Consider the following 23,107-nt stretch of genomic DNA (forward strand, 5'->3'; position numbering starts at 1 on the left):
ACACTGCTGCACATCAGAAATACCTGGGAGCTTTACAAAATCACAACATCTGGGAAGCACCTCAAAATCATTAAATCAGAATCACTGGGGATGGGACCCAAGCATCAGTAATTTTTAAATCTCCCCAGGTGATTCCAACATGCAACCAAGTTTGAGAATCAGGATTTCAGGACTCATTATCATTATTTTACAATGATGCTGACATCCTAAGAGCAAAGTGAACCTGCCTAAGGGCACCCAGCTGGTGAATGGTAAAACTGTGATTCAGACCGGGGTCTGCCTTTCTCCAAATGCCAGGCATAATCTTTCTCATTATGCCACTTTCTCCCAGAAGTTTGCTATCTGTGGCTTTCTCAGTTAGAGTTATTTGGTTGTAAGTTTGTGAACTTGAGCAAACGGGAATTCACTAGAAGGCGATCAGGGTCTTCTGGATTCAATGGGAATCTTAAAAGCAGGTCTGGGAAAAAGGAAAGCAGGCACGTCTCGTCCCTGCACAAGTGCTTAGATGATCTGGCAAGCCATCATGTCCAGTCTCTTTGTCCCTCTGGTTCAGATTCCGGTTCCAGGGAGGAAGCACCAGACAGACCTGACTTGGGTCATGAGCTCATCCCTTGACTAGGAGAAGGCAAGGTCCCTGATTACAAATCCACCAGACTGTATCCTGTGAGTGCAAAAGACAATATTCCTCTAGGAAGCAAGACTGAATCCTGGGCAGCCACAACACAACACGTCTACTATGATGGAGGGAATGGAGGGACTTATGCAAGTAAGCAAGAAGACATAAGACAGTCTCACAGGTACACTATGAACTTCAAGTAGAACTCAGCAAAAACCCGGAAGCCTCTGTAATCAAAATCAATGAAACAGATAGGGTCATTCAGAAGAAAGTTGCCATCGGAAAAGTGGCCATGAATGGCCTCAAAATCATTTGCAAAATATTGTGAGTTTGTGCATTTTTCTAAGAACACGGTCAATTTATTTTATCGGATTATCTAGACTTTTTTTTTTAAAGGATTTTAGGAGATCTTAGGGAAGAAAAGGAGAAGTTCTTAACAGAGCTCAGGTCCCAGAAACTACCTGGAAAAATGAGACCTGGTGTCCTGGCCTGGCACCACACAGACAAGGCTGGTAGAGCTTTGCCAACTTTGACCCAGGAAAACAACACTTTTCAAAAAAAGCAAAAACAAAAACAGACACAGGTAAGAGTTAGCATGTTTGCCTGTAGTTACACAGCAGTAAGGAAGAGGATACTCCCAAAGGAAAAAAGAAATCAAGGAAGCCGAGGGCGCTCTGGGGTCAAAAGCGAACAGGGGCCATTACAGTTCAATTGCAGATGTGTTCAAACAGAGCACTCTCCCAAGCTGGCTCCTTGACAAAGGGCCAGTTCTCTATCCTGTGAGGCTTTCTTCCCAGATCTAGGTATCTACAGACCCTAGTATGCAGGGACTTGAAAAATGAGGCTACTGTGTAATTAAATATATAATTACAATTAAATATTTAATTGTTCAATGCATAAATTCATGGATGAATCAATATACAAACAAGAGAACTATAATTGTTAACTGTGGTTACTCAGTATACAGGTACTATGTATTAAGTCCCTACTAAGAATCAGGGACTGAGCTATAGTAGTTTTAGATGACACATTACTTAACCTCACAATAACCCTAAAAGGTACTTACTATTATACTACACCCATTTTATAGACGAGGCTCCTAGGACTCCAAACAATGAAAGGACTTGTCTGTTGACACATGACAGTAAGCGATGGGATCTGAAACCAGATCTGTCAGCTTGAGCATCTGTGTGCTTGCCGCGGCTCCAGGATGCCTCACAATGTTCATGAGCATCAACTATGTGTTGGGCATTTTGCTAATTCTTACAACAATCCTTGAAATAGGTATTACTGTCTCCGTTTTTTTTTTAGATGAGGAAATGGACTCTAGAAAGACAAGTAACTTGCCAAAGGGCACATTGTGAATACAGATTTTTTTAAATCCAAATCTCTCTGGCTTTAAAGCTCAGGGACTTTCCAGCAAACCTCCTGCCTATCTAATTCAATTTGATTTTTTTAAATGTGTTGACTTAGTTTGATTTTCACAAGCATTGTACAAAGCCCATAGAGAAACATAGCTCCTGCCCTCAAGAAGCTTTTGATCTAGTTAGGAGATTAGTTACACAGTATAAAAAATAACGATGATAATTACACGGCTGTAGAGTTTTTTAAACATGGCCACAAATTCTTTAGGACTTCTTCCTTGGAGAAGTGGTTCCTACACGTTAACCTGGACTAGCTTGTGTTGCTTAGAGCAATAGAATACAGCAGAAGGAATACTATGTTCCTTCTAAGACCAGTTCATAAAAAGCCAGGTGACTTCTGCGTTGTATACTGACACAACCATTCTTAGAGCTCTGAGCCTCCATGTAAGATGTTAGGTCACTCTAAGGCTGCCATGCTTCAAGGAAGCTCAAGCCACATAGAGACGTCACATGTGGGCACTCTGGTCAACACCCCCAATGGAGCCCAGCCTTCGAGTCAAACCACCTGGGTGCCAGACATATGAGTGAACAGCCTACAGATGATTCTAGGAGTCACCCATTCAAGTCTTCCCCAGTCATTCCCATTCTCTAGATGATGCCTCATACATCACGGAGCAGACACAAGCCACCCTACTGAACCGTGTCTTAAACCCTGACCCAAAGCATCATGGAGCATAATAAAATGGCCATTGCCCTACAACACTAAGTTCTGGGGTGGTTTGTTAATCAGTAATAGGTAATCAGAATAATGGCTTTTTGAGTGGATATTTAATGCCAGGCACTGTCCTCTAAGCTTGACATGTATCACCTCATTTGATCCTCCAGCAGCCCAAGGAAGCAGGTGATTGTTAAAGAACATGCCCAGGATTGCTTTAACTAGTGATGGCATTCAAGCCCAGATCACACTAATTCCAGCATCAATACTGTAAACTGCTCTGCTATAGAGGAAGGGAAATTCTGTCTTTGCAGAAAGTCTACAAAGCCCAAATCCAATCAGTCTTAAGAAACATGCTATTTTTGAAACTAAACATCTTTTTCTTTCTTAATTTCAGAAGGCTTACTGTGGAACTGAGCTAATTATTTGAGCCTTAATCAAGGACCAGCCACTCCCTGAAGCAGCTGTCCTGGCCGCTCTACTGCCTCCAGAAAGTCCCTTGGGTTGGTTGGATATTGGCTCCAGTCTAAACCCCAAATCCCAGCCCCTAGAAGTAAAGATGCATAGGGCTAACATGATCCTTGGAGATCGTCCAGTCTACTCCCTTCATCCCCTTATAAGACGAGGAAACTGAGGCCCAGAGAGATCAAGTGACTTGTCCAAGGTCACACGGTATGTCAGAGGTACAGCCAGGTCTCCAAATTCCCAGGCAAACATTCTTTCTACTACACCATGCTGCAGTTGCTAAAAATTCCCCAGAGCTGCCTCCCTCGGCCCTCCTCTTGACAAAGCCGTTTTCCCCGCCACACGCCCACACAACTACACACAGTCACATTTGGCAAAAGGTGCCCTCAGCCCCACTCTGCTCATGAAATGCTGTTTTGCAATGGGGCCTCTTTGTTCGTTAGCAACACAAAGAAAACTGTATGCAGTCTTCTCAGAAGGAGATGTTTCTTGTTTTAAAGACGGAAAGAGAGCTTCCTGGCTGAATATGGCTCGAATCAGCATGCAGCTCCAGTCGGGAAAGAACCCAGAGGAGATTTAGGTCTTTGCAAAATTTCTAGAACACACGAAGAGGGCACATGGCAGGAAGAAGCTTATGGGAAATGTTTCAGAAAGTATTAAAAGGTACGCCTAAACAGAGTAAACAGAGCAGATTGGTTACCATCTTGTGGTATGAAGTAATTAGAAGCGGGGGGCGGCACTAGAGTTGTTAAAAACTCTCATGAAGCGACTGGCCTTCCCATTTTGGATTTCTGCTCTAGTCCTGTTTCTCAGCTGTCTTTTTGATCAGGGATTTTCCCTTTCTAGACCGTAATCAAGCTACCTTGGTGCCTGGAGCCCTCAGGATAGGCTCTGAAATCCCAAGTCACCCATTTGGTGCCTTTCCTCTGGTTCCACATTATTCCTCATTGTTTGTACTAGATTTGGTCTCTCTTCCATCTCCCTAGTTTCCCTGATTGGCAGAGGCCTCCTTCAGCTCTGAGTGATTGTTATCGAGGCCCAAATGCTGTGATCAAGGATGAAATGAAAGCAGGACAAACTTCTCATGAGGGCAGCTCACGCCACAAAGCTGAGGTCCCCACCAATCACAGCTCTAAGACATGTCTCTGTCCAGGTGGGTTGAGAGCAGTGGGGAGTGGGTAGACCAGATGATCTCCAGAGATACTTCAAAAGCCTGAAACCCTTTCGGCTAGGGGAGGAAATGAGAGAGGGAGGGACAGAACCGAGTTCCATGGCAGAAATTCAGGACTTGTAAGCTGGCAGCAGATGGAAAGAAAAGTGCCAACTTCTAGCAGGAGGAGATGTAGTGCATGCATTTCTTAGGGCTACCGCAAGCCCCAGGTCCTCCCTTCCGGAGGATCAGGTGAAGGCCACCCAGGAGCCACCCTCCTACACCCATGCACAGCACACATCTCCAGGCACAAGACGAGATCTCCAAAAAGAAACTGGGCCAAATGAAAGTTCTCAGACCCCTCCCCTCAAAGTGATAGGTCTTCCCTATCACCTTCCCCACGCCTAGGCAAACCTGCCCAAACAGCCAATTTCCGTCCAAAGCCCCCCCACCTCATTTTCCCCTGGGAAATCTCCTACCTGCTTTGTTAAACCTAAGAGAGAAGAATGAGTGAGTGAGCACCACAGGGAAACAATGGCCAGTGGTCTGGTTACAGCTGGACTGGCCCAGGAGGGGCAGTTGGCCTCCCAAAGGAGGCCCTGTATCTCTTCATGGCCTCAAATACTGCTGCGCTGTGCGTCAGTGTTTATGAAATGCTTCTCAAATAAGGTCAGTGCTCTACGCAGAGTTAGGACTCTAATAAAATGCAGAACTTGTGCTGTTTGCCAGCCAGCTGCGGAGGCATACTGGAATTCTTTCTCGGATACAATTGTTCTCAGATTAATATTTTCCCCATGAGTTTTTTTTTTATTCTACTTGTACTATTTTTTTTTATGATGTGTGAGGTTTTCTACATATTTATACCCACTAAAAGGGATGAGTAGGGCTTGCTTTCATCAGTGGTTCCTGAGGGCTTGGTGTCCCATCCTTCATCTCCCGCAACACCCCATAAATGTCCTCTCTGAACCTAGCGTGGTGGCCTTCGCCTTGTCAGTCACTTGGTGGGAAAGGATAGCCCAGATTGATTTCCACATCATTTTGAGCTGTTCCAGTGATGAGGACGTTTCACTTGCCTTAGTCATCATTGAAGGCACTCAACAAATAGCTCCTTTAAATGACTGCATCCTTCACAGAGCCCCTCATTTGGTTCTACTTTCTTTTTTTCTTTTTTTAATAAATTTATTTTACTTTTGGCTGCGTTGGGTCTTCGTCGCTGCATGCGGGCTTTCTCTAGTTGCAGCTAGCGGGGGCTACTCTTCGTTGTGGTGTGTGGGCTTCTCACTGCGGTGGCTTCTCTTGTTGCGGAGCATGGGCTCTAGGCGCGCGGGCTTCAGTAGTGTGGCACGCGGGCTCAGTAGTTGTGGCTCGCGGGCTTAGTTGCTCCGCGGCACATGGGATCTTCCCGGACCAGGGCTCGAACCCGTGTCCCCTGCACTGGCAGGCAGATTCTTAACCACTGCGCCACCAGGGAAGCCCCTGGTTCTACATTCTTGGAAACTGCCACTTATTAATTACTAAGGCAAAAAGTCCTCTCAACTCCACCCACTTGGATTGCCGACATTAGTGTGAGGCTACGTGTGCATTTGTAAAAGATGCATCTTGATAAATGAAAAGGAAAACCTCAATGAAAGTTCAAAAACATGGGTGACCCTGAGCAAGGCCTTTGAGTCTGCTGAGTTTCCTCACCTGTAAATATAAGACTCTAAGATGAACCCTGATCATCTTTCAGATGCAGGATTTAGATATTGTGGGTGGAATCAGTAAGGTATTCCCACGGCACTAGATTTAGGAGACATTTGCAGACATCTGATCTCAGTTAAACCTTGCATCAGATCTGTGAGAGAAGTGTTATTCCCACCATTCTAAAGGTTACAGATGAGATGATTAAGACTCAGAAAGATACTCCTATAAATTTCTGCAGTTAAAAAAAATGGATGGAACCCAGGATTCCACCTAGGTCTTTTTCCTCATTAAAGGTTATATCACACCATACTCTCCACTGGTTTCCCATTCAGACCCCTTCGAAACCCAACGTATAAAACACTTTCTACCTATGTTCTAGAGCTTGGCAGAGATGCAGAGGAGAAAAAGAATATCAGGAAAGTGCTAGATGGTCCAGAAACTTTTGTAACACATTTCTGAGCAGGACAGCTCTCCAATGAAATCATCATTGCTGAGCTTTTCAATCACAGAAGAATCTGCTCTATTCTCTGCTTGGGCTGCAGGGAGTTTAAGAGCATGTTGTATGTAATTCATCATTCACAGAGTCCAGCCCCAGAGGACCTCTACACACCACCCTGGGCATCATAAAAGGCTTCAGATGGCCATGAAGATGAACTCTGAAGTTGTTTTCCGGACACAGCCGTGGATTGGGAGTCTCCAGTCTCCAATGAAGATCCTACGAAAATCCAATCTCAGGAATTGAAGCTTAGATGGTCAAAGTCCAAGTTCAGTACTAGGCAATGGAGAGCTACACAGAGGGCAGGATCGGGCAAGAAGCCAATCTGGAAGGGTCAAGGCAGGGGCCAGGAGCCGCTCAGGCTCCAGGAGAGATACACAAGATGCACAAGTCCATGGTCAAGCCCATAAGCCTCAGATTAGAAGAGGACCATGGACACACTATGCAGACAGACCCGAGCCAGGGTATACACTAATGGAGGGCAGGGGAGCAAAGAGTGGGTATGCTAGATAGCAGACAGTAACCAGGGAGGCTGAAAAACTCAAGAGGGAGTCAAGCTGGGTGGTTAAATGTGCTGGCAGACTTTCAGGAATGACAACGCACACCGCTGCCAAAGTGCAGAGTGAATCAGGGGTCAGGAACTCAGACTGGCATTTCGGACAAGAGAAGAGAAGTATGAGCCCACACAAGTAGTGATAAGACCGTGAAAAGTGAGGTCACATTTAGTCCAGCCAGGATGCATCTTATACGCATCCTGCACCAGCAGGACCCGACCTCAGGGTGGCAGGAGTCCAGAGATCATGGCGGAAAGAAGGCAAGTAGTACAACTAACTGAAAAGGAAGGCGATCCCTGGCAAAAGCTAGGCAGGTACTCGTGGGGGAATATATCGGTCAAGAAGCCTCATCAGAACTGTTCCTGGAGAGTTTATCCCCTCAAATCCAAAATAAAAATTCATAATAATTAGCCACATAACTATGGTGATATTCTTCCTAAGACTGGATTCAGCCCTAAACTCCCCTGTTAGATAAAACTGCCTTAAGCGCAGCTCCTGTCATTTTAAATGGGGCTCAGGCCCTCTTAGGTTCCATGCAACCGTGAACTTCTGCGAATCTAAACCACGTTCCCACTTCTACCCATGGGAACGTTATTCACCCTCAAGCTCCAATTCGAATGTCACCTACTTCCCCAAGCTGGACAGGATGGCTCCTTTGCCAGGTGTCCAGAACATAGCCTTGGCACCCCTCTCAGGATGCCTTACATCAAACAGGTTCTCCCTGATTCGACTGGATATCATTGTTGTTTTCTTTTTCTTCTGGTTGTTCTTTGAGAATTGGGTTTAGAAGACAGGTAAGGGCGGCTGACAACCTGGAGGAGGAATGACATGACCAGTGGTTGGAGCGCAGACCAGAGACCAGCCTGCCTGGATAAACTCTGGCTCCACTTCTCCCACCTGAGGAAGTTACTTCACCTCTCTGACTTTGTTTTCTTATCTGTAAAATGGGGACACAATGAGTTCCTGTCTCACATGATCGTCCGAAGATTGAGGCCATGCATATAAAGGGTGAGAAAAGCGCCAGGCGCAAAGAAGGGCTCCATAAATGGGAGCTGTCATGGTGGTGGTGACTGTTGTTGTTATTATCTACAAAGATGTCGGGAGTGCCTCAGCCCTCTCTGCTTCATCCTCCATCACATTCATTCCAAGCACTACTCAAGCAAATGAGCCCTGTGCCAGTGGGCGCCCCGGATGGTAAAGGAAATCACTTTGAGAAACTCAGGCTTCTCAGCTGAGCCATGCTGCTGAAAGAAGGGCCCAATTTCTCAGGCTCAAATATTTTACAGGAGAGAATAACACACATATACACATCAACACACACACACACACACACACACACCCCCCCCACATCCCATGCTGATGGGGCTTCTGGCACCAGCCTGACAGAACAAGGATGAAGCAAACGTCATGAAGGAAAAGGCTACCAGAAACCAAGAGTTTCGAGAAAATGCAACAAACAGGGGAATTAAACATTAATAGGAAATCATTCCAGAGAAAATACGAACAGAACCCCAGGGAAAGAAGATGCTACAGGCTAATAAGACCTCAACATTTTTATCCACCCCAGCAGGAAAGAACAGGACAATGTATTTTTGCAATCCACACCCCAGACCACAGAAAGACTTGGAAAAAAGCAGAGAGAACTCTTGTTGATTACACTGACAATCTGGATAAAGATCTGTAGGGCAAGCTCACTAAAACTGCAGAGGAAATGAGGAGAGGAGTGCTTATTATGCTAGAACGGAAAATCAAAATAAAAATGTTCCTGAAAAGCTGATGAAATGAAACTATTTGCCAAAATTTAATTAGGATAAATGCAAAGTGTTGCACTTAGACGCCAAAGGGTCAAGTGCACAAATCTGGGATGGGGGGAAAATAGGATCAACGGCAGGGAGGGTTGGGGAGACACTGGGGATGCAGTGAACAGCTGGGTCAAAATGAGCCAACGCAGGGGCGGTGGCTGTCCAAAGCGAAGAGGTCCCTTTAGCATGCACTGATAGAAGGTAAGATAACAAGAGAGTGCAAGGTCTCATCCCAACTAATAAAAGGCAAAGAGAATTGGAATCTATTTAGAGGAACATAACTAGGAATGGGGAGAGTGCCTGTCTCAAAGTCTAACACGCACAGAATAGTTGAGGTGATTATAAAAGTTTATGGAGAAAAGGGAAGACTTGGGTAAGTGGGTGGTGAGAAATGCAAGAGCAATAAGACGTTTGAAATCCTATCATTTGGGAAAAGGATTCTGCTTGCTCTATGTAATAAGAAGTAATGGGAGATAAGTTCAACCCCCAAACAAAGAAAAATTTCTTCTTAGAACTGCTTTTAAAAATAGAATAAATTGCCCTAGAAAGAACTGAGTGCCTCACCACTAAATGTAATCAAACCAAGGAGAATGACCACTTTCTCCAAAGTCGTGCTGGTGGAAGATCAACCTGTACGTGGTTGGAACTTGGACAAGAGGACCCCCTTCAACCTTGAAAATCCATATTTTTCCAAATCAGGTTTTATGTTGAGCATGCTATGGAAGGAAGACTACAGTCAGCAAGAATTATGGTAATCAAAATGATAGGAATATTTATGGAGGATGCACTGTGATTCAGGTAGTCTATATATTCAATACTCACAGCATCCTATGAAGGGGTATTATGATTATTCCCATTTTATAAATGAGGAAACTGAGGTCACCCAGCTAGTTAAATGGTAAATTGAGGATTTTTAATCACACACACTCGTGACAATGTTTCCCAGGGAACGGCTATATCAAACGTGGTGCTAGCAACAGACCCACGGAGACCACAGAGAGTGGGAAGGAGAGCATAGCCTTTGGCAGACCAGCACTAGCAAGATACCAATCTAGGTCTCCAAGCAGAGGATTCTTATTATGAGCTCTTCCCACCTGAGTAAGATGGGTTTAAATTTAAGGCTGGAGAATCACGAACAATGGAGAGCCTTGAAAACGCAACACCAGAAACCACAGCCGGGCACCCTCTGATCTACTGTATCCAGAATGAGTGGTGGTTCAGAAAACCTCTCAGGAAAAACCATACCTTGTTCTTTTTTTGTCTTTGTTGTTTTGTTTTTCCAGCAGTTCTAAAAAGGGTTAAGACCACCTTACATAATGAGGGTGGAGCATGCTAGTAAATACAGCTGTTTCAAGTAAAAGCAGTAACAGAGGCAGACACGGGAAGTCAGTAAAAGGAGGTATTTAGGGAAAGACGGAAGGAATGAGCATTGAAAAAAAAAAAGTCAGGGCCAAAAATTCCCCATGAAAATCTGACCCCCCAAAATAAATAAATAAAATGCATTCCTTATTTAAATATACCACAAAGCAGCATGCCCATGGAAAAGATATAAACCACTTCAACCGTAATCCCCGTTTTATGGAACAGAGGCCAACCTGGGCTTAGCCCGGGGAGGAGAGGGAGGGAACCGGGCACAGGGAGACTGGGCAGAGCCTACGTGCAGGCGAGGAACTTGCCTCGACAGGCACACTTCAAGTGGCCATCTCCAAACTTCCAGCTGGATGGGGCCCGAGGTGAAGAAATGGAAGTAACAGCTGTGGTCACTATCATTAAGAGTTCGTGGAGGCCTATGTGCCAGGTACCGTGTTGAGCACTTCCTGTGCCTTATTTCATGTAATCGCCCCCCAGAGGACCATCTACTCTTCACCCTTTAGAAGTAAGGAAGGGTAGGTGGAAAAGCAACGTACTGGGCCTTGTGCTGAGTGCATCACGTGGACTGCCTCGGGCCACATTCACAGCATGTCCGCAGGGCCAGAGGGATTACCATCCCCCTATTATAGGCATGGAAATATGGTACAAAGGGATTCAACAGACAGCAGCCCAGAGGAGCGGAGTGACCCGCCCCAGGTGCAACAGCAAAGATGTAACAAAGCCAGAATTTAAACCAGAGCTGTCTTATCTCCAGAGCCCAGGCCTGAACCAGAAGGCATGGGGCTCTGCAACCTTCTTGCACGTCCCACTCAGTGCAAAAGATCCCACCGCTCTCGGACCCACTGTTCTCACTTTCCAGGGGAGAAAGCACTCAGCGACAACAAACAGAACTGGGGAGAAACAAAATAACAATCAAAGTGGCAAAAATGCCCAAATAAACATGGCTCAGCTCATGGCAAAAGCAAAACTTAATAGTGAACCTACAAATACTTCGATTAATACAAGCAGAGCAGCAATCAAAGACCACAGAGAGTGCAGGATAATGCTGATGAGCTCCTGATTAGAAAGTCGCATGGTTTAGGTGTTCAGGATTTCCAGCTCTTTTCACGGGCATGTGCACAGTAGGAGTTTTGCAAGGTTGCTAAGCAACGTCTGGCAACCAGACTCCAGAGTGGATCGCTCATTATGAGTCCTTGGTAACTCTAGTAAGGCAGTCATTTTAGTTCATGAAAGACAAATTTTAGAAACCCTTAATAACTCATATAATAGGTTACTAATAAGTGGCCCTTAGCCATACATAAAAAATGCAGATCTATAACTGCCCAGCTTTCACTTGTAAGAACTAAAGACTCGTACTTTTGAGATTCATCATTCATTTATTCAACACATACTTGTTGAAAACGTACTATGTGCCAGGCGCTGTTCTATGCTATGGGGAAGAGGCCCCTGACAGTTCACCAGTGAACTACAGACTATACACCAAAAAACCACAGACTATACTAGAATTCTACTTTTAGGAAAATGAGGCCCAGAGAGGTAGAGCAATCTGTTCAGTGTTGCACAGCACACTGGAGGCGGATATGTTCAGCTGCTCACGTCCAGGCCAGTAGGCTCGGCGGGAGAACACTGCTTCCCGGAAAGGCCACGTCCCCATGGTTGGTCAAGAGAGGCCCCATGATCCACCAGCTTGCCCCCGGTCCGCTGAGCTAGCCCCGAGGGCTGGCAGTACCAGGATGCAGGGCTTGGCTGTTGAGCATCTTGGAAAGTCTCCCACTTGACCTCAGGACCTCTGTGGTCAAGTAAGGGAAAGCCTATGACACGGTGTTGGTTTTTATTGGACCCAACCACCGGCGAAGCTTGCCGTCATCTGGAGTGATGGAGAAAATTAAGTTACCACATTCTCACGTTTCAGCCTTTAGCCCGTATTCCTTCGCAAACAGGAAATGTTTATTTAAATACAGCAGTCTCCAGCATGTTCCAGAGCCAAGTGAAAAACCAAAGATGTCCACTCTTGCCCCGCTCCACTGTTCAGGCCACCACCTCGCTGCGGGTGAGAAGTAGGCCTCTGCCTGTCTTTAGGCAGGACGAGGCAAAGGGGCCCTGCGTGACAGTTCATTTTCATCTGTCTCCTCTTTTTCCAGGCCGAGATTGTGGTTGGAGAAGAATTACATCTGTGGGCTCCTTTTGTACTCCGAAGGGTAAACGCAACATCTGTTTACTCTGTGCTCCATGGTAAATGTTTTGTTTCAGGCACCACCATTCACTTCCTCTCCCCTTGTCCTCTCTCTTTGCTCCACGGATAATAAATTACACTGAATTCTCCTCTGCGTTTATTTAGCTTTCTTGTGGGTGTCACCTCCCCATTGAGGGGGAAAAAAAAAATGTCGGTAGTTTATAAACAACAGAGAGTTTCTCTGTGTGATGTGCTGACATTATGGAGAATATGCTAGAACACAGACCCCTAGCTCTGATACCAGCTTAATTATGAACAATTTAACAGGCCCCATTCCAGGCCTGAAGCAAAGTCCAAATGGTGACCACATTATCCCATTATCCTCATGGACGTTTGCTTTAATGGCGTGCCATGGGTGGACAAGGCCTCACAAGTCAACACTACCAGAGCAACAAACCCTCCCTCCCCACACACACACACCTCTTCATAAAAGCCTCTTCGGGAGACAGAACAGCAGGAACAGAGAAGGGAGAAAATGTTTCCTCTTTGTTATAAAACACAACATAAACATCTGAGATCAGAAAATGGATCTTAGGAAGGTCCCGAGCATCTGACAGCAGCGCTGACAAAACTTAGCCACATGAAAAAAATGAGCCCTGAGAAGTTTAAGGGCTCACTGAAGGAAAGTTCCTTCTTCCGTCGTTTGCTTACATTCTTTAAGTTGGATTGCTGGTTTTCTTCTGTATATGCCATGATTTTATACACAGTTACTGGAATGCAGTGGACGCTCAAGTCATGTTTGTTGAATGAATGAAGGGAGGAATGAATGAAAAATTCCTCACTAAAGAAATCCTTAGCATAGCTCAGAAATGCCACCGCCCCACAAGAGTTTGCAAAATTGTAATGTTACAGGTGAGTTGACTGAGACAGGGTGTGGGGTGATGAAGGAGTATTGGGACTCTTGGGAGGCCGCACCTAATCCCTGCAGTAACTCTGACCCAGCCTGCTTGTACAGGCTGCCCCCTCTCCTGGGGAGGGAAGAGACTAGAATGAGAAGCCAGCCGCATCACCCCAACGCACCCCAACCAAAAAGACATCAGTGACCAGAACAAAGGCAGAGGAGACTCAGATATTCCAAAGCACCTCCTACTTCGCCAATGCCTGCCGGTGGCCATGGCAGCAGGGGGCCCATGGGAACGCCCAGGACTCTACCCGGTCTCTTCAATTATAGAGCAGATGGGCAGCCCCCAGCTGCCTGGGTCTCCTGGGAGAGGTAGCACGGTGGCATGCTGGCTGCAATGCTGTGCCTGCAGCTTTTGAAGACCTCCTACATGCTAGAAGGAGAGGGGCCCACTCTCCTTGGTGTCTCAAACATGCAACACGATTCTGAATATCAAAGAGAAGTAGACTCAAGACCCCAAAAGGAGAGCTAATGTCAAGGCAAGTCAAATGTTTGCAGGGTGTATCTGAAGCAGCAGCAACTGCTGCCTATTTTAAGACCCCAGCCCACAGAGAACCCTCCCAGGACCGTCTACTTATAGATCTTGGCCCAAGCTGAACCTTGTTCCAAGGATGTCCAGCAGCGTGGTAGGGGGTATGGACTTAGGAGCCAGACGTGCTCGAGTTCAGACACTTAACTAGCTACTACATGACCTTGAACAAATGACAAAAAGGCTTAACTGTAAAGTGGAATAATAAGCATTACCTTTGTAACTAATGATCATTGTAGAGATTCAGTAAGATAACACATGTAAACAAACTGAGGCACAGAAAGCATTCATTAAACATTAGCTACAGTTATTATTTCACTAACTCATGTGGCTGGCCCTGGTGTTGAGGAGGGAGAGGAATTTAGCTTATAAGTTACAGGTTTCCCAAAATACCACTAAAACAAGATTTTCGCTGGCATGGTAGACTATGATGTCTGAGTTAAGCTGTAGAAACCTGGATTCTGCCCTTTTATTGCCATCCCCTTGCTGTGTGACCTTAGGCAAGTCATTTCACATCTCCGAGCCTCGTTTTCTACACATATTCATGAAGGTTCAGCTCTAACCCTCAAGGATTGTTTGGTTCAACCCCACAGAATAATCACTGCACTTGAAAAAAATGTCTTGAGCCAAAGGAAAGCTCCAGGAAAAAGGCAGTTCTACTGAGTCTCCGCTCAGGGACACATAAAAAGTAAGCGGAAGAGAAGAGGAGTGACAGGAGGTGATTAACAGGAATAACACACTCTAGGACAATACATCTTAGTCTCTGGCCCACTCTCCTCCAGACGAAAGTCAAGAAGGCAGAATCTTGAAAACCCATGCACCTACTCTAAGACATGTGCAGAAGGGGGCAGCGGGAGAGCAAGGCATGCAGAAATCTACCAGCTAGAGCAAACCCTCACCCACTTCTGGGCTGTGTTCCCAGTCCAGTTCCAACCCCCTCTACCATTTCTCCCTCCTTCCCCACTCCCCAACTGCAGGCTAGGAAGAGCCCACCCCAGAGTCCAAGTTTTGAAATTGGTCCGAGGATCAAAATGATAAACGTTTCCAAAACGTTGACATATGAAAAGTAAATATTTGGTTGCACAATTGGGGTTAAAACGAGGGTCAATCCACCCCACTCTCCAAGCGCCTCTCCTCTTGCTGCCAAGCCCAGGATCCGAGGCTGAGTGCGGTTTGTAAGATTATAGCGCTGGGTCTCATTTAAAGGGCTGTCAGCATTTCCATTCTCCGGCCCGTTTGGGGAGGCATTTATAACCGAGCCATAAAAAATTCACCGGGGCTGCAACTTGGCATCTCCGAGGCCGCGCTCCAGGCAGGGAGGGTTTTGCAAGCACCCACTCTGAATTGGTTCGGTTCCTCAGAAGTTAGACCTTCAGACACACTCTCAACTTTCCTCGCAAGGGCAGCCAGAGAGCGGCTGGCCCATTCTGATCTCCAAGCCGGTCACAGTTTCTCAGGCTCTCTCTCCTGTCTCCGTGCCCTGACGCCCCATCACCCTTCAGCTTTCTCCTTCGCCCTCTCTTTAATGAGCGCGGACCCCTTACCCTCACCCTACGACCTCCCTGTCTGCAGTGTCATCTCTCCTCGCCTCCTGCCAGCATTCTCCTTGGAAGCTGTCAGCTGGCCCTGCGTCTGGCACTCTCACCCCTGGAGAGACACTGCTCTTTGCTCATCACTGGGGTCCTCGAGACCTCTCTCCCCAGACCTGCCCAAAGCCACAGACCCCCAACTCAGAGAGTGAAGGACCCGATGCAGAAGAGGGTGAAGGCAGAGAATGCAACTAGCGCGGCCAAGGAGAAGGAAGGATCTGGCGCCGGGGGGGGCCCCTCTGTGGGACCCAGGTGGGTGGCCCGGGTGAGGCAGGGCGGGGCGGGGGTACTCACAGGCGCTCGGCGTTGCGGGGGATGCCCCGGGGAACCGCCCGGAGGCCCAGCCCGTGGCAGTCCACGCTGGCGGCGGAGCAGGTACACTTGGTGGGGCAGGCGGCAGCGGGGGGGCCGCTCAGAACACTCGCCAGCGCGAAGGCCAGCACCAGGCGGGCGCGCACCGCGGCGCCTTCCTCCGTCCGCCCGGGGGCCATAGTGTGCAGGGGCCCGCGCCCGGAGGAGGTTGCCTCGGCGGGGCAAGACGCGTGGAGCCCACGGAGGTGCGCTGGGAGCACGGGCGGCCTGGGGAGCGAGCGGCTGAGTTGGCGCGGAGGAGGAGCGAGCTCGGCGCTCAGGCGCACGGGGCGCGGGCGGAGCGGGGCGCGCCGGGCGGCGGCGGCGGCAGCAGCAGCTCCATCGGCGGGGCCGGCGCTGCCCCGCTGCGCATCGCTCGGAGTGCCCAGGTGCCGAGCGCCCCCTGGCCCCGCTGGCCCGCGGCCCGGGGCGCGGGCCGGGTTGGGGACCTGGGGCGAGCGCAGTGAGGCACGGGCGCCCCGGGAGGTTCGGCTTGGGGCTGGGCTCGGGAGCGCGGCGGCGGCGGCGGCGGCTGAGGCACGGGGCGACCGGGTGAGCTGGCCGGCGCTCGCTCTCTCCATTCACTGAGCCGGGCAGACACCGGAGACGTGGGGCCCACCCCTCCCGCCCCCCAAAAACGCCAGCTCCGCCTCCCATTGGCTGCGCCGCGCGTCATGTCGACTAAGTTGGGAACTTTGCTGGAGCAACCGAGAGCTCGAAGGGAGGAGGCAACGGAGGAGGGAGCTCGGCCAGCAGGGCCCCAGAATTGAGGCTTACTCACTCTGAGGAGCCAAGGACTGATCAGTCTGGTGTCCCTGAGCTGCGCATGCTACTCAATATTCTTTCCTTCTGTCCCAACACCGTCCCGCAAGGGGGCATTTGAGTACCCCAACCTTATAGATAAAAACTCAAAGCCCATCGAAGCCCATCAAGCTACCTCATCTACAAAGATCCTACCTCATCTTGGCCAAGATCCACTTCTTCCCGAAGGACCTACTCTATTGACATTACTGCACTCCGCGGTCACAAATGTCACAGAAAGTGGTCATCTGAGTGGTTCAGGTCGCTGCTGGTAAACCCTACCCGTAGGTCTGTCCTTCCTTGCCCAACCCCAATGCCTGCTGTGCTGTAAAAGTAGGGATGGCAGGGCCTTGGACCCCTGGATTGACAATGCTGTGTTCCTAGTCCGTGAGCTTCTGCCTCCTGACCAGGTGACTCTGGGTCAATCGTGTCACCACTGGGCTTTGATTTCCTCAAAACAAGGAGGCCACAGCCCTGTCTGGGCCCACCTCACTGGGCTGTTCGGAGCATCAAAGAAGAGAAAGTGTTTTTTTCAAAAGAGTCATTTGCATGCAAGGCATCCCTTCTGCCCCCCCCCCACCACCACCATGCCTTCCTCTTCCAGTGGCCGCTCAAAATTGGCCAGGTCTGAGCTTTTCCAGATGCTGTGGGGAGGGGCGTGTGTTAGAGGCTCCATAAATACTTGTAGGAATGATTCTGTTTGTTTGTTTGGAGGGAGAGGGCAGGAACTGGAGGAAGTATTGCCCAGACTTCCTTGAGGTCTGCTCACACTGGAAAAATCTGAATGAGCCCTGTACACACACACACACACCATCACATATACCCACTTGTACACAAACATGCTTACACACTCACTCTTAGACACATTCACACTCGATCACATATAACACATGTGCACATGCACGCTCACACACACACTCACATACCCCGTGTCGTTGACAACAACTCCGCTCCTGAGAGTTCTTCCCTTTTCTTTCACATAAATGCTATTCTGATTCCTTCTACTTCATTTTCCTTCAAAGGAACTTTGAACTGCTTGGACCACATTCTGTGAATATATAGTAGAGGTGCAGATTTTATTTTATTGTACTTAGCAGATTTTCAAAGTTTCAGCTGCAGGCTCCCAACTGTACGTGTACACACACACACGCACACACTTCAGCCCCTCCATTATTCATAAACACATTAGGTGCAATTTACTGCTGTTATTCTTGGGAGCAGCTTTCAGTACAGATGCTGTTGTCATCGCCCTCTGGTGGTCATAGAGGGTCTAGGGGTGACTTCAGCATTTAAGAACTCTAAACAACCTTGCCTCTGAAGCTTTCCTCCAAACCTTGAACCAATTTAGTACCAGGACTGAGGCAGATGAGAGAACTGGGCAAAGGCCCAAGGGCACACAAGCGTCTCAGACTGTCTGGGGCAGAAAAGCGTAGGGTTTTCTTTGTTTTCCCAAATGCACACTAGAGCATGTTTTGCAATCCCTTCAGGCTGGGCCTGGGTCTGGGCTGTAAGCACAGTGTATGTGTGTGTATGTGTGTGTGTGTTGGGGTGATGTGGGTTATTTTCCATTTAAGCTGCTGGGAGGGGGATTCATGAACCTGACTAGATCTTTAAGTGACTTCACAGGCATTCAAGTTTGCTTTTCCCTGGGAGAGCCACCTTAGAACAGAACCCAGAGTCAATTAACCCAAGGAAGGAGCAAATGGAAGAAACAGGAGGTGCACAGGACACTGGAAGCCCAGAATCATGGAGTATTTGGGCTGGAACAACCTTAGACATCACCTAATCCAGCATCTCTACAAGTGTCTTCTGATGATGACTAGTTCCACATGTTTCTTCATGGGGGGGAAAAGCTTCCTTGTGCAAAAATAGAGTAAGAAATGCTGTTCGCGTTCACCTCTCCTGGTGACTGCATCACAGATAAGTGTATTTAAGAGTCCTAAAATAAAGAAAGTGGCTTAAAGTTTGTTTAATTCAGTTTCCTAGTATCACGGGCCCTTTTACGTGTAAACTTAATACTCTTTTGGAATTTTTGGAGAACCCCCAATAAAATTCAACGCTTGTATTTAATAACATGGAAACTAAGTCTCGGAGAGGGGAGGGCACTGGTGCAAAGTCACCCAGCTGACCAATGAGAGAGCCAGAGCCAGAACCCAGGGCTCCCCATGCCTAGAATGGAGCTCCATCCACTGCCCGCCCTTCACTGATTCCAAGGAATCTGCAGAATGTGTCAGCCTCCCCATGGAAGAATTACTCTCCCTAGAGAAGTCTAAGTCCTTATGAGGTCAGGCTATTGGGTAGGACTTTTTATGTCTAAGTTCCAGAGATGGCTTTTATACTCTGTGGTATGAGTTTCAGAGTTCTACACAAGTCTCCTGGGATTTTTGGATTTTTTTCCAAATAAAAGAAAAATGTTCCCTTTACTTTTCCATAGACGTCTCAGAAGCAAACTACCCACCCATTCCCCCAGGAAAAGCCACCTCAGACTTTACCTGTTTTTTGTCTCTCGGTGTAAGGCACCACCATTCACATGGCCGCTGTAATCGCTTGAGGTTTTCTGGTTGCAGCAATAACTAACTAATTGAAGTAAAAAATATATATATGACTTTTTAAGCAGGCTTTTGGGTGGCATAAAAATTTAAGGGAAAAAATGAAGAGGGAGGTTTCAAGAAAGACAAGAACCAAGGCAGGAACCAGGTGCCAAGCCTAAGACTTCCAGGTACCTAGGAGGAAAAGACTGCTTGGCCTGCTTACATCACGTGATCACCCTCTTGGCCAGAAAAGACAAGAACCCATGGGTGATGGTTCTTTGCAAACTACACTCAGCAGGGCAGGCAGGAGTGGTGCTCTCAGAGGAAAATCGGGGAGCTATTAGCTAAGAAAAGTAAGGGGAGGCAAAACAGCACCGAAGCATCTTCCCTCTGCCTCATACCACAGCCATTCAGTTCCTGAGTCCTGTTAATTCTTCCCCATGATTATCTTCTGAATATGTCCCCTCTTCATCTTTGGTCCTCCTGCCACTGTTCAGATCCTGTTTTCATACCTGGCCGTTGTTCACATTGGTCCTCACATTAATTCTCTAACTTTGTTTTGCTCTAACAATCCATCTTTTGCTCTGACGATCAAGGGACCTTTCTAAAATGCAGATCTGACAGTGCAATCTTGAACCTTGAAATAGATTTCTGTCATTGCCACCTCATCTCCCACCACTCTCCCCACACCCACTCAACATCCCTCCTGTAACATCCTTTCCTGTTCTTTCCTATCTGGCTCCCCCAGAGTCAGTTTAGCTGTCAATTTCTCTAGGAAACCTTGCTGGGCCACACTATTAGATTCTCTAGGGCAGTCACCATATATAATCCATTTGTTACAACATTTTATTATAAAATTTTTCAAACATTCAGAGACATCTAATCCATTTTTGCATGCTTGATGCCTAGAGGTACAAATAAATCTTTGACATTTGATGAATGAATAAATGAACAAATCCATGAATGAATGATCTTCCCAATCAGCTAGCATATGTGATAGTCTTTTGTTGTAGTTTTACTTACTTTGATCAACATTGCTTGATCTTTGGGGGAGAAAGAGGTTACATTCTTTCAGAATTTCTGGGAGGGTTTTTTGCTAACTATATACACTCTCTCTTTATGATATCTTTTCTCCTACCCTACTGAAACTTAGCATTTATGCTGGTCATTCTCTAATGGATTGCCCAGATCACTCTCTGCCCACTGTCACCCGGTTCTATTCCCAAGGAGGCTGACCTTAATGGACTGTATCACCTGCACTTCCTTGGGTCTGGTCATGTGGGGAACTAGCAGGATATCTGAGAGCTGGAGGAGGGAGGCCAGGGCTTCCTCCACAAGGGCTTCAGTCTGGCAGTGGCTGCCTTCCTTGACTGAAGGTCATAATTCATGTCCTCTAGACCTCCTAGTCCCATCCCCTTGCCTCTTTGGGGGTAGGAGTAAGAACAGCTTCCTGTTATGGTAAACCTGGCAGTCCCCATCCCTTGTTGATTCCTTAACCTTTGCCTCATCTTTCTAAGTAGTCCCCTTATTAAACTTTCTGCAGTTACTCCTTCGAGTTGTGTCATCCATTTCCAACCAGGGACCCTGAAACTAACACACTACTCACTGAGCCAGTAAAGCAGATCTCTGAGGAGTAGTTGAAAAGGGAGGGGAGGGAGAGACGATGAAAACTCCAATTTGAGATTAAGGCTGTGATCCCTATTAAATGCTCCTGGGAGAGAGAACAATGCATGTATGTGAATTTTAGGTCCTTTCTGGAGAACAGGTTTAAGGGAAAGGTACCATCAATCAGACCATGTTTTTCAATGCAAAGCCTTCTTTCTCTCTCCTCTGAGAAAGAAAGAACAATAAAGGTTTACTGACAGTTAATCTATTGAGCCTCCCCAAGGAGCAGGATCCACTCTGACTAGATAAAGATTTGATGAATGAAGATCTAATTTAAAAATAATCTATTTTGGGGGCTTCCCTGGTGGCGCAGTGGTTGAGAGTCCGCCTGCCGATGCAGGGGACACGGGTTCGTGTCCCGGTCCGGGAAGATCCCACATGCCGCAGAGCAGCTAGGCCCGTGAGCCATGGCCGCTGAGCCTGCACGTCCGGAGCCGGTGCTCCGCAACGGGAGAGGCCACGGCAGTGAGAGGCCTGCATACCGCAAAAAAAAAAAATCTATCTTGGAGAAGATGAAGAAACAGAATCTTCCAAAATCCAGGTACACCTGTAGTGGACAACTGTCACTCTTTACTCCAACCATTGTGATTGTGGTTCAGAACTTTCTTGTTCTCATATAATCTTATTCCCCTCAAGACTGATTTTTTTAGGGGTTCAGCACATGACTTAAATGAGCAAATCAGAGTCTTCCCTAGGATTTTTCTAACTGGAACTGGAGAAAGAGATCCAGTCCCTCTGTGATTATAAAGCTGGAACATGTGAGGAACATGAGTGAGTGGTCATATTTTCAGCTGTGTGGCTCCAGCCGCTACAATGGAATAGATTTGAACCATTTTCCCGAAGTGTAAGAGTGGCATCTAGCTTAACTGAAGCAATCAAACAACCACTTATTGGGACTTTCATATATGCCCAGGAGAAAACAGCCCACAGCTGCCAACAATCCAATTAGGAAGACAAAATTAGGATACATGAAAGAAGAGAAAAGACATGGCATATAATTAAATGCTAATTGACGTGGGTCATATAGTAATTGCTATGAAAATTCTACAGTGAAAGAAATCACTTCAAGCTGAATTAGAAGGGCTGAGGAATACCATTTGGCTTTTGAAGGATGCATAGATTTGATGAAATCAATGGGAGGGAAAAGGGTCTTTGCATTGAGGGAAGCAAAGGCAAGGAGGCAGGAATAGAATGAATGGTGTATGGGTTTAGCGAGAGGGCTTTGCAAATGTGGTATATGAGAGTTTGGGGGCAGATTTCTACTGATCTGAGAGCGAATTTGAGAGAAAGAGCTTTGATGCCTGATTTGCCCTTGGAGGTGGCTTGATCACCTTGCCATGGAAGTTGGAGGGCTCTGTGTAGAGACAATGACTCTGACCTTGAGAGATGATACAGTTTGAAATCCCCAGAAGGGAACCATGAATGTACCACCAGATCAACTTTGCCCTGGTCTGAGAGGAGGCCAGATGATCTGGGGCGCTTTTGTTTCCCTAAACTGGTCCATCTAGATGGCGACGTAGCCAGATGTGGGGTCAGCCAGAGTGATGACCTGAGAAGCCTGGCAGACAGGTGAATGCAATCACGTGCCTCTCCAAACTACACAATGAAGATTTGTCTCATATTTGAGCAAAACAAGAACTGTCACTGGGGAAATGGCTCTCTAATTTGAGGAGTATTCATCACCTAATTAACCAGAACACCTGCTTATAAAACTTCTCCCACCCAGGGAACCAAATTAAGCAAAGCACAAGGATGTGCCACACAGACTTGGTGGTGGTATCTGCATCTTTGGCTGGCCTTCTCGGGCACTGGGGCTCACAAAACTCTCCAGCCAACTGTTGGTTTTGACAGAAACTTTTAGAATATCAGCCTCGTTTAGCAAGCAGTAATTAGTGCAAACTCAGAGAAACCCCTCTCACAATTTCCCTGGAATTACGGGTGTCCCTGATGTGCTGGGTACTATTCTGAGTATTTTGCATACATTAACTCTATAATCCTCATGGTAACCAGTTGAAGTCCCCTGTTGTAGTAGAGGCTGGCTCCATGCTCACAGATCCAGTTTCTTTTCCTGGGCACACAGGAAAACTTCATTTCCCAGCTTCCTTTGCAGTTACATGGGGGCCATGTGCCTCATTCTGACCAACAGAGTGTGTGCAGAAGTGACGCATACCACTTCCAGACTTGGTCTTTGAAATCTCTTACATAACCAGGCAAGACTTCCCTCTTTGAATGTTGGCTGGATAGAGGGGATCCAGTGAAGGATCCCGAAGTGTCATTGAGAGAGTAGTAGA

General features: G+C 47.2%; 1 protein-coding gene across 1 annotated transcript in view; it reads right to left on the reverse strand.

The window, feature by feature from the left end:
* Positions 1 to 16,194, reverse strand: part of SLIT3 (slit guidance ligand 3) — a 610,776-nt gene extending 594,582 nt beyond the window's left edge. Inside the window, exon 1 of the mRNA XM_030829978.3 lies at positions 15,763 to 16,194. Within this exon, the coding sequence (XP_030685838.1) occupies positions 15,763 to 15,959 (197 nt within the window). The 5' untranslated portion in view covers positions 15,960 to 16,194. The remainder of the gene's footprint in view (positions 1 to 15,762) is intronic.
* Between the last annotated feature and the right edge of the window lie 6,913 nt (positions 16,195 to 23,107).

The sequence above is a fragment of the Globicephala melas genome, chromosome 3, assembly GCF_963455315.2.
Source record: "Globicephala melas chromosome 3, mGloMel1.2, whole genome shotgun sequence".
In the NCBI taxonomy this organism is placed as follows: Eukaryota; Metazoa; Chordata; class Mammalia; order Artiodactyla; family Delphinidae; genus Globicephala; species Globicephala melas.